The following is a 17,284-nucleotide window of genomic DNA, read 5'->3' as shown; positions in this document are numbered from 1 at the left end:
TTTTGTTAATACAAAATTTAATATAATTATATTTTTCGACGATGTTTACCTCGTGTGGTTGTCCACTGTAAAGCGCAACTCTTTCATGCCATTCCTTAACATTGTGAGGATTTTGTCTCAGCATTACAGAATTAAGTAATAACATTCTCCTTTCCAGAAGATGCTCATACCGAGCAAGTCTCAATTCCTCTTCTATTTCATCTGGAAGACATTTAAAAACAGTTCTTGTTATACTGTATTGAACATGATATTACAGCATTTTTTATGCATTATATACTGATAAAGAAATAAATTAAATTCTGAATAAATCAAAATTTTAATTTCAGCCTTCAGTCAGATTTCTAAAAATTCTCTATAATCCCTATATTTAAGAATTTTATCCGCCCCCTCCCTTTTTTAAGCTATGAATAATTTTCCAAGACTTATATGAAAATAATATCAAATATATTAGATTATTGAAAATATTACTAATTACGCCAGAAATTTCGCTGAAAATGAGCATTTTTATTTTATTATTAATTTTATTTTAATACAAAATTAGAAAGTTTCGAAGAAGACTTAAAATTTCTAAAATTTGTAAGTTGCATTAACGATTTAGTTCAGAAATGGGTACATAAAAACAAAATTATTGTATTTAAAAGATTATATTTTTTTCAACAAATTAAGTTTTTCGGCTTTGATAGCCTTTCTTTATCGACAATTAATATTTTTTTTAAATCATTAGATTTTATAGGTTCATAATGTTTTTACCAATTTTATGTCACGTAGGGCTTTAAAAAGAAAATTAGTATTTCAAAACAAAAAATATTATAGTTTAAACAAGATTTGCAGTTATATTAACATTTTTCACAAAAAATCGGTTACTCCGAAGAAAATTTTTTGGACTTTTATTATTATTATTACAAAATTAAGCCATTTCCCTTTCGGGTATTAATATTCAAAATTAATGTTAATTAATAAAAACAAAATTTATTAATTAACTATTTATTATTTATTAATTATAATGAATATTAAAAACATTATTATAAAATTTATTAGGTTATGATAGTGTGTTTAACTTGAAATTGGTATTTTTAAACAAAAATCATTAAATTTCAATCCAATGATTTTTGTTTAAAATAATAAAATGTAAAAGCAGGAACAATTTCGGTTTTTCTTAATGGTTCTTTATGGAAATTTAAATTTTGATTTTAAAAATATTAGATTTCAAAGAAGATTCATAACTTTCTATTTTAAAGATTATTATTTTTTTTTGTACAATTGCAAGTTAAGCTAGATTTTAAAACAATTTAAAGTTTCGTTAACAAAATCACAATTCGAATAAGATTGAGAATCTTTAAACAATTTTGGATTATGTAAGTGTTTTAAATAAAAAAATTTTATTTTTAATTAAAACAAAAAATGATATTTCAAACCCATCAAAGCAGATTCACAACTTTTAAACAATTTCAGGTTATGATGGCATTTCAAAATTGAATTCGTTTTCTTTTAATAACAAATTATTAGATTTCAATTATTACTTGATGGATAAGTTGAGGTTTTTTACTGGAAATCTTTTATTTTAAACAAAAATAATTAAATTTTAAACAAGAGTTACAAATTGGAACAAATTTTTAGCAATGTTAGTGTTTTTCGTGAAAAACTTGTATTTTTAAAATAAATAATCATAAGATTTGTCAATTTCTTCTTATTATTATTCAGATTGTCACTTAGTTATTACACTCGGAATTTTTGTAATATTTTTTCTTTTGTTTGCATTTTATACCGGAAATCGGTACTTCAAATTCTTCATATTTCAAGTCGAAATATATATTAAGTTTTCAACAAACAAGGTTAATTTTCTAAACAAAAAGTTGATTTCTCAATCTATAAATTATAAATTTCTAATCAAGTAGTTGAATTGTCAACTAAAAAAGATTTGTTTTTAACCAAATAGTTCAATTTTCAACCAAAAAGATAAACATTCCATCAAAAAGATTAATTTTCTACCAAGAAACATTAATTTTCAACAAAATATATTAATTTTAAACAAAATTGTTGAATTTTAAACTCATAAGATAGAAATATATGAAAAAAGCGATTGAATTTTCAACTTAAAAGTATAAATTTTTAACAAAAAAGTTTATTTTCAACCGAATAGTTTAATTTTCTACAAAATTGTTGAATCCTTAACCGAAAAAGACGAATTTTTAATAAAATACATGAATTTTCAACTATAATAGATCACTTTTGTATAAATAATATATATTGTAAATCTTTAGCCAAAAATTGAATAGTTACATTGTTATTTAAAAAAATTAATTCTAAATAAAAAGCAACTCATTTTCCAGAAAACAGTGAATTTTATATGATAATAATAATGAATTTTCAACTAAAATTATGAACAATATTTCGACTGGAATTAAAAAAAATTGAACTTGTATCACTTTTAAACAAAAATGTTTAAAATTTACCAATTTTAAAGCAGAAAGCTCTCAAAATTGAAAAATTTGATATTTACATTTTCAAAATAATGTTAATCTTGTAATATTTTTAACAAAGAATCTTTTATGAAAGGAATACAAAATTTCAGATACTTACAAAATAGTTGAATATTCAATAAAAAAAGATTCTTTATCAACTATGAATTTGAATTCCCAACCTGAAAAATTGAATGTTTTAAAAAACAGTTTACTTTCAAGAGTTCAACCCAAAAGATGATTTTTTAACCCAGAAAATTAGTTTTCTATAAATGAAATAGTTAAATTTTTTATCAATGAGGTTAATCTTAAAAAAATTAATTTTGCAGCAAGAATATTATTATTCCAGCAAAAGACACGAATTATCAACGAAACGGTTTAATTTTTAACCGAAAAATATGATATTTGATTAAAAAATTAATTTTCTAGCCAGATATAAAGTTTTCATAAAATATAGTTTAATTTTCAACAAAAAAGTTATATTTCAACGACAGAGTTTAATTTAATATAAAACTGTTGAATCCTTAACCAAACTGGAATAACTTAGATCCAATCAGTTGCATTTTTAATCAAAAAGGATGAATTTTCAACCAAAAAGTATGACTTTTAAACATAATAATTAAATCTTCAACAAAATAGCTGATTATTCAATAAAATAAGATTCATTTTCAACTATAAAGTTGAATTTTTAAGCTGAAAAATTGAATGTTTCAAAAAACAGTTTACGTTTAAGAATTTTAACAAAAGAGTTCAACCCAAAGATGATTTTTCAACCCAGAAAATTAATTTTCTAAAAATGAAATATTTAAATATTCAACTAATAAGGTTAATCTTAAAAAAATTAATTTTCCAGCAAGAAGATTATTATTTTACCAGAAGACATGAATTATCCACGAAACAGTTTAATTTTTAACCGAAAAATATGATTTTTCAGGAAAAAAATTAATTTTCTAGCCAGATACTAAATTTTAATAAAATATAGTTTAATTTTCAACAAAAAAGATAAGTTTCAACGACCCAGTGTAATTTAATATAAAACTGTTAAATCCTTAACCAAACTGTTAGATCCTCAACTAAACTCGAATAATTTAGACTCAATCAGTCGCATTTTTAATAAAAAAAGGGTGAATTTTCAACCAAAAAGACGACTTTTTAACAAAATAAATGAATTTTTAAAGGATGTTGAATTTTTTGTAAATCTTTTTCGATTGTGTTGAAAAAAGAAGGATCTGGATTTGCATGTTGTCTTCTTTTTCTTTCCTCTATTTTTTTTAATTTGATTAAATACATTTAAGAGTGTGTTTTTTTTTAATTCCAAAAATTTCATAGTTAAATCTGTCAGGGTGTCCAATCTGGTGTACTGTACCCTTTTTGAAATCTTTAGAATGTTTATTTCTTTTGAAATATTTATGGAATTTTTATAAAACCTTTGAAATATCTGTGAAATTTTTCTTAAATCTTTGTGTGTGAAATCTTTTGAAAGTTTTACAAGATTTGTGTTTATAATTTTTAAGTTAAATAATCACAAAAAATATATTCTTTAACATTCTATATTAGCGGAGATGAAATAAAAAACTTATAAAATAATTCACAATATTAAAGTCTGCCCATTGCAATATATAAAATAGTAGGCAAATTCTACAACAAATGCCTAGAAATCTCTGTATTTATTCTGTAATGAATAAAAGATAAATTATATCTTGATAAATAAAATTTTTTCTAGCAGCAAGATTTCTTCTAAGCGAGATTTTTCTTTCATAAGACTAAAAGATTTAAATTATTTTTCGCGTTTCAATAAAATAACTGATTTAAAAGAAAAACAAATCAATTCAAGGTTCTCGTGAAAAATTCAAGGAAATTTCCAGGATCTCGGTCATTTCCCGGTTTGCAAACATTTTTTACGATAAATAAAATACAAAACTTCGAACTCTAAAGCTAAAAAATTTCCATTTGGAGTAATAAAAAATAAACTAGAAATTAAAGCACTCAAAGTCGAACTCTTGAATTTTAAACTTTTGAAATTGAAGTTTAAAAGTTTTATGATAAATATTTTTTGTATTATAATGCTCAATAATTTATATGTAAAAATGGAAGGATCTAACAATTTTCAGTTGAACAATTTTTAATTAAATGTAGATAAACTGCAAAGTTTAGAATTTTTAAACTTTGATAAATTATAGAGTTCAAAGATTCAGATTCAATTCCAAAAATATAAATCCTTGTTATCATATTTAATGCTCTAAGTTTAAGAATCAATCAATGAACTTTAAAATATTGAAAATTATATTATTTTAAACAATTTCAAGGTAGAAACGTTAAAAAATCAACGGTTCGAATTTTTTTACGGAAAAATCATTTTAATTTTAAATAGTTTAAACATCCTTAAAAAACTTCAAAATCATATTTAAAATTATTTTAGAACTTCTAAATATCTTTTAAAATAAATCTAATTTTTCCTACATTTTTTATAAAATCCTTCAAATTTTAAAATATTTCCTTATAATCTTCCAGATTTTGTTTACAATTTTGGAAATCTTTTAAATATTTTCTTCAAATAATTTTTTTTTTAAATTAATTTTGAATCTTTTCAAAACTTCTAAATACTTCTTCAACTTACTCAAACTTTTTCTACAAAAATAAGTGTTCAATTGTTAACTATACATCAAAATCAAACAATTTCATTTACAAAATTAAAAATTTTCTTAAAAAGAATAATTAAAATTGTAACACTTGAAGTTTAAAAGCTCTTCGAAATTTTAACGATTCAAGGCTTTCCATGTTAAACAATTCAGTTTAAAATGGTTTACTTTTAAATATTTGTTTTCAATTTACTCGTCTTAAATGAATACTTAAATATTGCTACATATTAAATAATTATTCCTTTTCTTAATTAATTTTTTTTTAAATTGAATGGGTTAAAAATCAATATTTTAGACTGAAACAATATTTTTAATTTAATGAAAGCCTTTAATTACGAATATATTATTATGAAGTTATTTTTATATTAAAAATAGTTAAATTTTTATTTTATTTAGTTTAATTTAGTTTAGTTTCATTTTTAAGGTTAAAATCTGGAAATTCTTAAATTTTGAACGAATTTAGAATCGTCTTGTCAAATAAATTATTGTTCACTTTTTAATACTTAAAGTGCATATTCATTTGAAGAATAATTTATTTATATTTACAGTTGACAAAATAAAAATATTTTTATCAAAAATTTTCAACTCCAAACGCTTTTAATTTTTTATTCTTTAAATTGTCAAGACTGTATTTTGAAATTCTTTAAACTAAAACTAAAAATCTAAAACGAAAAATTATTAAAGCAAAAGATTTTCGAATTATTTATTATAAACTAAATGATCTCACAATTGAAAAAGATCAGAATTAAACTATTTAAAAAAAAAACTGTTGAAATCAAACTTCGAGAGATTTTTGTTCTAAATCTTTGTAAAATTTCCAATCAAAAAATAAATTCACTGTCATTTACTGGTCTCAAAAATTGTCCGTAAATTCTTACCTTCTTCCGTGAGATTGAGATTATTACAATTCTCTTCGAGCACTTCCTTGTAGCTAAATTCTTCAAATTGTGCATACTGGTCAAAAACTTGAGTGAAATCTCGAACAGTCTTGACGGTTTGTATCGCTTCTTCATAGACATCTCTGGCTCTTTCCAAAAGTCCACTACGAACATAATAATCCGCCAAAGAGTTCCATAATGAACCTAGTGAATCGGTATACCGTCTAAGTCCACCTCTGATAATGGCATCGACATTGAGTGTTTTAATTTGAGTCGGATGTTTAGATATCAAATCGCACAACTCAGACCACAATTGATGTTTCGATTTTCCGGATTTTGATACGAAATCGTCTTGATTGACTATATGTGCAAGCTGTGTAGCTGCTTCGTCAAGTCTGTTGATTGAAGTTAAATATTCTATGTAGTCTTCCGTATCCTCTGGTGCCATCTACAGGAAAATTCAGGTTATCACGGAATCTATGGTTTCTTCCAGGGGGGTGCTTAGAGTTCTGAGACGGTTATATTACTTTGAGAACGGTAACAAGAATGAGAATATAACCGAGAAATAAATTCTCTGAGAATTTATGAGAATCCCAGAATTTATTCTAATTAATAGAAAATTGCATTTTTTCCTTAACTTTTCGATTGAAAATTCAACTCTTTTTTTGAAAGCTTGTCATTTTTATTTTAAAGTTTATCTGCTTTAGCAGAAATTAAATCTTTTTTTGATACTTAACTATTTCGTAGAAAATTTACTTTAAGTTTAAAATTTATAGTTTGCTGTTGAAAAATGAACTGAAATATTTTCTGAATCAAAGTTTCACTTATAAAAAAATTTGTTTTTTGTTAAAAATTCATATATTTTAGTACAAAATTAATATTTTTTGGATAAAAATGTAACTATTTTGTAGAGAATTGAACTATTTTGTTAAAAATTCATCCTCTTTGGTTAAAAAAATTCGTCTTTTTGGATTGTAAAGTCAATTTTGTCGTAAAAACTTATTTTTTTGTTACAAAAGCTCAATTTTTGATGTTACTGAGTTAACTAGAATCTTTCTTGGATGAAAACGCACCTTTTTTGTGATACAAAATTCTTCTGCTTCAAGATAAATTTCATATTTTTCATAAAAATGAAACTATTTGCTAGAGAATTCCACAATTTTCTTAAAAAGTCATCCGTTTTGGTTAAAAAATCGTCCTTTTGAATTGAAAATTCAATTTTGTTGATAAAAAATTATTTTTTGTTAAAAAATTCGTAGTTTGATCGTGAAAACTCGACTAAAATCTTTTTAAACAGAAAATTCAACTCTTTTTTGAAAATTTATCTTCTCGATTTAAAACTTCATCTGTTATAGAAGAAATTTCATTTCCTTGTATGAAAATGCAACTTTTTGGTTAAAAGTCGTTTAGTGAAAAATACTTCTTTTTTTTTAGAATTCATTTTTAAACAGAAAATATAACTTTTCAATTTTTTAAGAGTGATAATTTTTAGTTAAAATTTCCTTTTTTTGCGTAAGAATGCATCAACTGGGTGTAAAATTAATTTTTTGTTGAACAGTCATATTTTTTGTTTGAAAATTGAATTTTTATTTTTTAAAAATTGTCTTCTCGTTTGAAGGTTCAATAATTTAGATAAACTTTTATTTATTTTTTGAGTAAAAAATCTTTGTTTGCTGGAAATTCGTTTTTTTGGTTTTAAAATTCTTTTCTTTTGTTGTACAGATTTCATTTTTTTCTTATTAAAATATAAACTATGACACTCTTTCGTTGATAATTTGTCTTTTTAGATTGAATATTTGACTATTATGTTAAAAATTCCAGTATTTTGTTAAAGAGCTATATTTTACAGTAGAAAAAGCGTCTTTTTTTATTTGAAATAAATTAATACATATGAAAATTTTTAATTTGTAAATGAAACACTGTAATTCCTAGCTAAAAAATAATTTATATTCAACCGCTGATATAACCTGAATAATAAAAATATTGCTAAAAATCATAAATTCTTTTAAATTCTCCAAAATTCTGTCATATTCTCGGTTATATAACCTGAACTTAAATTCTCGAGAATTTAAGAACTCTAGGGGTGCTTTCACTGTATTGCCCAATGCCAAAAATGTGTCACGAGAGTTGAAAACGGCCGTGCAACGGCGCTAGTAGTAGATTTGTTCGATAAAACCATGCAGTAACATAGGAAAAATGAATAAAAATGACAAGATAAATATAAAAAACCCTTTAAAATCATTTTTTTCATAGTGTAGAGTCAGATGGTAAATGTGAATTACGTACCTACGTATTATTTTCTTTGAAATAGGAAAAAGCGGCACAATTGACACAATTTATACAAACAAAAAAATTGCACGGATATTCAGAACTTATAAAAAATAAATAAAAAATACAAAAATGACTAGAAAAAAATGCCAAAAATATATATTGTTATCAAATTATAAAATTTTCCAAATTTCAAATTGCGACAAGATCTTTAATTGCCAAAAAAATAAAATCCCGAATTTAAAAATATCGGAAAATAAAATTCACCGAGTTCAAAACCGACTTGTAAAATAAACGAAGTATTAAATTCCCACAAATATTTCAATTCTCGAAATTTAGAACTGCTGAACATAGTTAATTGATTATTAATTTATGAGATATTATTATAATTATAAATAAGACAAACATTTTTTTTCTTGCTAATTTATGATTTTATTCATTTTTTCGTTATTTTGTGTAAGCCCCGGATATTCAAACACTTTTTAAATATAGTGATGGAGAACTAATTTTTTTTTAATATTGCCGTTTTAAAATATAATGCTACTATATAATAAATATAATTATTATATCTATAGGTGATAAACAAGGAATATGATAAATCCTAAAATATTGTTTTCTATTACAATGAGATAACGAACTCTTAAATGTGATATTTTTCTAATCAATTAGACTTTGCAACGAAGCTAAAATATTTTAAAATTTGTATGTTTCTCTTAAAGAAAGACCATTAACGAATATTTTTTTTTATCTTTGACATCACTTAAATTAATCGAAATTTATTTTTAGAAGTGCTATAATAAATCCATCTTGAAATTAAATTCTAAGATTTGAGAACAAGAAAATAAGTATTATCGCCTTGTTTTTAAATTTATGTAAATATAATTTTCATAAGATTCTTGATAAAATTTAAAAGCTTTTTAAATATTTCAGGCTTGTCAAAAAAGAATCTAGAAAATTGTAAAGAATTCTTTTCATATTATATGATTTTACGAAATATTATGAAAAATTCGAGTCCTTTTAAAAGATGTTTGGAACTTTTAGAAGTTGGGAAGGAATCAAGAAAATGTTTCCAAATTTTCAAATATTTTAAATCTATTTAGAACGTCTTAAATTCCTGAAAATATTTTTAACTGACACGAATTTTACTCAAAATTTTCAAATATCATTTCAAATTAAAAAAATTACTTTAAAATCTTCTGAATTTTCCCAGCAATTTTAAGAAAATTTGTTCATTCTCTTGAAAACTTTGAAAATTCTTTGAAATTCTACTAAATATTTCTTGAATTTACACAATTTTTGTTCGTTTTAATTTTGCAATCTTACCGAATTGAAACATTTTGCTTTAAAATTTCTAAACTATCTTAGAAGTTTTAGGAAATCGTTTGTTATGTTTAAAAACCTTTTTCAATTTTCTCTTAATGTTCATTTTTCATAATAAAAAATTATTAAACATTTTTACACGAATATAAGGAAAATTATACATTTTTTTTAATCTTGTCAGACCTTCTAAACCTTCTGATTTCTGAAAATGATTAAATTTTTTCTTGCATTTTTTATTTATCCTTCAAAATTAAAAAATTGCCCCAAAATCTTTCAGAGTCTTCTTTGACTATTTTTGAAATCTTCTAAAATATTTTTAAATAATCTCTTCAAATTAATTTTTCGAAGTTAAAAATTATTTTAATTTTTCTTAGGAATCTGAAAAAATGTTTCATTTTCGTGAAACTTTACAAAATTCTTATAAAATCTTTACGAGTTTTAATTATTTTTACATCGTTTCAAAAGTTTTGAATATCTCTTAAACTTACTCAATTTTTTTCTAAAATTATGTAATATTGCAAAATTTTATCTATAAATCTTTCACACTTTTTAAAGATTTTAGGAAATAATTCAAAAGGTTGTGTGATCTTTTTTCAATTTTTTTTTGAAATGCCTTACAAAACAATCATTTAAACATTTCCCATGAATTTTAAGAACTTTTTTTCACACCCTGACAAAATTCAGCGTCAATTAATGAAAATGATTCGATAAAAAAATAGAAAAACACTATTAGAAAAATCCACCTTGTCAGTTTCACAATAATTACATAAATAAACCGTTTTCTTGATACATTTTTAAGACTTTGTAACGGCTCTACATGATAAAAAGATATATAACAGTCATTACAATTAGAACAAAGTTACTACTAGCGCCGTCGTATGGCCGTTTTCAACACATGGGCCATTTTCAACTCTCGGTGACCGGAGGCTGGTTTCTTCTGAGGAAATCGGATCTTAAATTCCCGAGAACGCGTGACATATTCAAAATTCTCTGATTTTTCGACTAATTTTTCATTTCAAATCATTAATATTCAAATACCAGCATTTTAATCTATTTAATTCATTTCAAACAAAAACGTTTTTTCTTCTTTAAAAGAAAACTCCTTAAGAAAATACTGGAATTTCAAACAAAATAATTGAATTTTTAACATAATAGTTGAATATTCGACCTAAAAAGACAAATTGTCAAAGAAAAAGTGTCATAATTTATATTTTAATCAACAAAAAAATGAAATTTATACAACAAAAGAAAAGAATTTTAAAACGAAAAAGACGAATTTCCAACAAATAAAGATTTTTCACTCAAAAAATAAATAAAAGCTTATCTAAATTATTAAACATTCAAACCCAAAGACTAATTTTCTTTACACAAATGCATTCCACGAAACTGACGCATTTTTACACAAAAAAAAGAAAATTTCAAACTAAAAAATCATTTTCTACAACAAAAACGCAAATTTTTAACTAAAAAATATCAATCTTAAAAAAATGGGAAAGTTACATTTTCTGTTAAAAAATGAATTCTCAACGAAAAAAAGAAGTATTTTCCTCTAAACAGTTAAATTTTCAACCAGATATAAGCATTCAATAATAAAAAATTTCAGAATATAGTTTAGCTTTGACCCAAGTAGTTTAATTTTCAATTAAAAAAGGTTAATTTTCAACAAGATAATTAAACTTTTAACCAACGAGATAACTTTTGAACTTCAAATATAAATCTTAAAAAAAAAGTGATTTCTTAACAAAGCGATTCACCCAAATGTTTTAAACAAATTAGTTGAATTATCAAGCAAAGAAGGACGATTTTTAACCAAAAAGTTGCATTTTCATACAAAAAAAAAAAATTTTTTCTATAACAGATGAAGTTTTAGATCAAAAAGATAAATTCTCAATAAAATAGTTGAATCAAGTTTTGGTTGAAAAAAAAAATTTTGTCTAGTTTTCACGATCAAATTATGAACTTTTTAACGAGAAATCATTTTCTACCAAAAAAATTGGATTTTCAATCCAAAAAGACGAATTTTTAACCAAGAAGGATGACTTAACAGAATTGTGGAATTCTCTAGAAATAGTTGCATTTTTATCAAAAAATATGAAATTGATCTTCAAGTAGGAGAATTTTTTATTACAAAAAAAGTTGATTTTTCACCCAGAAAAGATTCCAGTTAACTCAGTAACATCAAAAATTAAATTTTTGTAACAAAAACATTAGTTTCTATGAAAAAATTGAATTTTCAATTCAAAAAGACGAATTTTTTTAACCAAAAAGGATGCATTTTTTACAAAATAGTTAAGTTTTTACTTATTAATTCATTTTTTTGGTTCAAAAATTTATCTCTTTTGGTAATAATTTCCTTTTTTCTTACAAATTCAACTGCTTCGTTAAAAATGAATCTGTTTTAGTTAAGGATTTAATACTCTTATTTGGTTAAAAATTTGACTATTTTGTTGAAAATTCGTTTTTTGTGTTTGCAAAATTAATGTTTATAATTGAAAATTTAACGATTCTGTCAAAAAATATTAAAATTCAATAAAAAAAGTTCCTAATTCAAAGCGTTCAAAATTGAACGATTTTATTTTCCGTTCAAAAACCTGGAAATTGAATGAATTAAAATTAAAATTGAGCAAATAGGAAAATTTCAAAATGTTCAAATTTAAATAATTTCATATTAGAATTTGAAAAACTGCATTATTTAAATGTCAAGATGATTGAAATTTTAATATTTCTGATCAAAAGTGTCCAAAACTAAAAACCGTTGAATTTAACTAATTTTTTAATTTGAAGCTATTAAAATTTGACAGTCAGAAATTAGAAACTAAATTGAATGTTTCAAAGTCAAATCGTATGAAATTCTAGAATTTGAAATTGTTATTATATACAGAAATTACAATTTAATATTAAAATTGATTAAACAAATTTTACTAGGATTGAAAAATGGATTCACCGACATTATCACAATTCAAAATGGAATTTTTTTAAATCATAAACCTTTAAAAATGAATTATTCCAAAAAGACGTCCAAAATGAAGGAATTTAAACGAATCCAAACTTCATTTAAGACTGAAAAAATATTTTTAATTGTCAAGAAATGTGTTATTAAAATTTTTTTATACTCAAATCCTTTAAAATTTAAATGATTTCAATTAAATATAATCTTCTAGATACTAGCATTTTCAAATTGTTAATTTATACTTTTCAAAATATTTGTTGAAGTCTTTTTTTGTTAATAGTTCATCTCTTCGGTTGGAAATTTTACTATTTTGTGAAAATTTGTTTCATGTTTGGTTGAAAATAAATTTTTTAAACTAACAATTAAAATATTCTATTTTTGGTTAAAAATTAACTTTTTTAAGTTAAAAATGTAACTATTTAGTTGAAAACTAATTATTTTTAGTTGTAAGTTCAAATTTTTGGTTGAAAATTCATATATTTTGTCGAAAATTCGGATGAAATATAATCTTCTTAGGTGTTTTATAGAAAAAATAAACCTTTTTGGCTTGAAAATTCAATAATTTGATACAAAATTAAACTACTTGCTTGAAAATTGAACTTTTTAGTTCAAAAATCATATTTTTGTGTTAAAAATTCCACTTTTTTTGAAATTTTTTGTTTAATCTGAAAACTTAACTATTCCGTGTTTGGTGAAAACTTTATTCTGTATATTGAAGTTGGAAAATTGTCTTTTTTGGTAGAATATTAATTTTTATGGTAGAAAATTGATCTTTTTGGTTGAGAATTTAACAAATTTGTTAAAATTCGCTTTTTTTTATTCTAACTTATTTTTTTACCAGACTTTATATCTGAAAATTTAACTATTCTATTTTTGGTTCAAACTGTATGCTATTTATTGAGTAAGTTAAAATTCAACTATTTGGTCGAAAATGCATGTATTTTGTTGAAAAGTTGTCTTTTTAAGCTGAAAATTAAACTATTTACTAGAAAATTAATAAATTTGATTAAAAAGTCGGCATTTTAGGTAAAAAATGATTCTTGATTGTTAAAAGTTCAACTTTTTAGTTGATAATTCAACTATCTTATTAAAAATGTATATTTTTAAAAATTGAAAATTACCTTTTTTTTAAATTCATCTTTCTTGGTTAAAAATCAACTTTTTTTATTAAAAATCAACTGTCTTCTTGAAAAAATAATCTTTTTCATTTAAAAATGTAACCATCTTTTAAAGAATTTGTCTTTTTGTCTTGAAAATTCAAATATTTTACTGAAATTTAATCTTTCTTGTTTGAAAATTCGTCTTTTTGGCTAAAAAATGTTCGGTTGAAAATTAATTTTTTGTTCTTGAAAATTCGTCTGTTTGTCTTAAAAATTTATCACTTTTGGTGTAAAATCTCTTTTGGCCGGAAATTCTGCTACTTTGTTGAGAATGCGATATATTTTGGCTTGAAATCTTATAAATTTAAAGTGTCTCTTATGAAATTCAATATGTTATCAACATTTATTTTAATTGTAATAATTTTTAAACGTAAAATTCAACTTTGGCCCAAAAAGTAATTTTCTTACCTTTAAATATCTTCTGAAGACTCGCACAGCTGTTTCCGGAATATTGTGCATTTTGACAAAGTTCAGATAGAGAGGCCAAATTCTATGATGCTGAGTGATGGGTAAAGCTCGGAGGGCTTTATCAAATACATGTCGAGTTTGCGTGATATAGCCTTGTTCTGTCATGAAAATACAATAATTAATCCATATCCGGGGCATTTTGTGCATCCATACCAGCGCTCTTTCGAAAACATTGCTGACATCTTCATAAAGTGGATGCTCAACATTTCCTTTGACCTGATCTTTCAGTTTTTTTACTCGTAAACGTAAGTAATTATTCCATAACTTGTAACTAAGAAAAAGATCGTTAAATTAATTATTTTGTTTAATTTCAGAGTGTTAGTAGCAGTACCGAATTCACGCAAATATAATTAAGAATGTCACCCTTGCGTGCATGATAAAACTGAGAAACATTCGAGATTTAATTATGTAAAATTTTATTCTACCAAATCCAGATGTAATCAGCTGAATTTAAATTTGTATTTGACATGAGGAAAAGTAATTTTATTCTCAAATCTAAACCAAAAATTGTATTTTCACAATATTTGAAACATTACCACTTCAAAGTCGACACTTTAGAGGTTTCCTATATTTCTCTGGATGAATTCTGTGATCAAAATACTTTTTAAGGAGATAAATGGAAAAATGTTTTGATATTTAAGGCGTATTTAAATGAGTTCTTAATTAAATCACGATGTACGTTTCGCACTGATCCCGGATTTTTTTTTGTATTCTAGATTTTTTTCTAACCCAAAAATGTATACATGTTCGTTTCTTTGACATCTTCGAAGTTTGAAAATGCTGTACTTTTTTAATCATTTATTTACACTATTTTTAACCTTTAAAGTACAAAATAAGCGATGTTAGTTACACAATAAAAATAAAATATTGTTAAAAAATTGATCTCTTTTGGTTGAGGATTCAAACCACTTTGTTGAACAGTCTTTTTTTTTGGTTGAATTCAACTATTTTTGTTGCAAAATTAAAATCCTTTTTGGTTGAAAATTCAAATAGTTAGCTGGAAGTGAAACTACTTTGTAAAAGATTCATTTATTTGTTTGACGATTCATTATTTTAGTTGAAAAACCTTTTTTTTCAAAATTTTATTATTTTGTTGAAAATTATGTTTTCTAATTAAAAATTAGTTGTCTTAACTGAAAATTAAACTAGTACATGTTTGGTTCAAACTTTATCTTCTTAAGTTAAACATTCAAATATTTGGTTTGAAATTCCTGTATTTTATTAAAAATTCGAATTTGTTTGGTTGAAAATTCCTTTAAAAATTTTAATATTTGGTTTGAAAAACATGTAGTTTGTTAAAAATTTGTCTATTTTGGTAGAAAATTCATCTTATTGGTTGGAAATTGGCCTTTTTGGTTTAAGATTAGTATTTTCTCATTTAGAACTGATGTTTTAAACTGAAAATGTATTTGTTTTATTTTTTAACGAAAATAGATATTTTGTATAGAAATTTAACCTTCTTGGTTGTAAATTATACTATTTTGTTGAAAAATTTACATTGACTTTATTGGAAATTAAGTTCTTTTACTGAAAATTTAATGAATCTATTTTTAGTTAAAAGTTTTTTTAGTTGAAACTTCATCTTTTTGGTTGTAAATTAATCTGTGGTTGAAAATTCGTGTTTTTTTTCGTTGAAAATTTACTTTACTAACTGAAAATTTAAGTATTTTATTTTTGGTAGAGAATTGATCTTTTTAGTTGAAAATTTATGTATTTGATTGAAAATTAAAATTTTTCAGTAGAAGATTTATCATTTTAGTTGAAAATTTACTTTAACTATTCCATTTTTTGTAGAAAATTGACTATATACATTTTTTGTAAATATTTCATTTCTGCGGTTGAAAAAAAATGTTAAGTTAAAAATTCTTTTTTTTTTTAATAGAAAATCCATCTGCTTGGTCGATAATTCCACTATTTGGTCAAAAATTCATATTTTTGGTTGATAATTCATATTTTTGGTTGAAAATTTATATTTTGAGTTGAAAATTAATTTATTTGGCCGAAAACTTGTTTCGTTTTTTTTTTAAATTTATTTGTCTCAGCTTCATCGTCTAAATAAATGTTAGATTTTTTCTGACTCTTGAGCTTCAAAAATAAAATTTAGATATACAAATAAAATGATTCAATTTAATCCAATTTAAACCAAAATAGTGACCAAAAGTGACTTCTTTCTAATCCAAAAACTGATTTAAAGTAACTAATGTACATTAATAATGTCACTAATGTTATTTTAAAATTAAAAGAATACAACAGCATTCGATGCAATTTATCAGAATTCCAAGCGATTTTTAACATTCGGGATAAATTCATTAGAAATCAAAACAATACAAATTAGCTTCAAAAGAATTGAAATGAATTGAAAAAAAAAACATTAAAAAATACAATAATTTCAGTAAAATTGGAATTATTTGAGAAGAATTCAAGGGCATTCAAGAGACATTGATGATTTTCATAAGAATTTGAGTTAATTGAATAAAAGTTAAAAAATCACCAAATTTATATTGAATTGAGTAAAATGAGAGTGAACAAATTTCAGGGCAAATTCTAATAAATTAAAGAGATCTTCAAAGAAATTTAAAGAATTCAGGAAAAAAATATCCCATCGACTTCAATAAAAGTGGAGTAAATTTAGAAGAATTCAAGGGAATTGAAGAGAATTCGCTGAAATTCACTAGAATTCAGTATGAATTTAAAATAATTAAATTAAATGGACCAAAATGTTTAAAATCCCCAAATTTCTATTGAATTCAGATAACTGAGAATTGAATAGAATTCAGGGCAAATTCAAATAAATTAAAGAGATCTTCAAAGAATTAAAAATAATTCAGGACAAAAACTCAAAATATTCCAACGATTTCAGTAAAAGTGGAGTAAATTTAGAAGAATTCAAGGGTTTCAAGAGAATTTGATTATCCAAAAAACTCTATTGGATTCAGATTAATGGGAATTAATAGAATTCAAGGAAAATTCAAATAAATTCAAGAGATCTCCAAAGAATTTAAAACAATTCAGAAAAAAATTCCATCGATTTCAGTAAAAATGGAGTAAATTTAGAAGAATTCAAGGGATTCAAGAGAATTCGATTAAATGAATACGAATTAATTATGAATTTCAAATAATTCAATTAAATGAACCAACATTT

The 17,284-nt window shown here is 23.3% G+C and overlaps 1 protein-coding gene across 1 annotated transcript in view; it reads right to left on the bottom strand.

Moving 5' to 3' along the window:
• Positions 1–17,284, bottom strand: part of LOC117180089 (pre-mRNA-splicing factor syf1 homolog) — a 52,096-nt gene that overhangs the window by 28,198 nt on the left and 6,614 nt on the right. The window contains exons 3-5 of the mRNA XM_033372408.1: positions 14,083–14,413; positions 5,977–6,424; positions 50–201 (exon numbers count right to left, since the gene is read on the bottom strand). Coding sequence (XP_033228299.1) covers positions 50–201; positions 5,977–6,424; positions 14,083–14,413 — 931 coding nt within the window. The remainder of the gene's footprint in view (positions 1–49; positions 202–5,976; positions 6,425–14,082; positions 14,414–17,284) is intronic.

The sequence above is a fragment of the Belonocnema kinseyi genome, chromosome 9, assembly GCF_010883055.1.
Source record: "Belonocnema kinseyi isolate 2016_QV_RU_SX_M_011 chromosome 9, B_treatae_v1, whole genome shotgun sequence".
NCBI lineage: Eukaryota > Metazoa > Arthropoda > Insecta > Hymenoptera > Cynipidae > Belonocnema > Belonocnema kinseyi.
The sequence above is the reverse complement of the archived record's forward strand: the minus strand, read 5'-3'. Positions and strand labels throughout refer to the sequence as shown.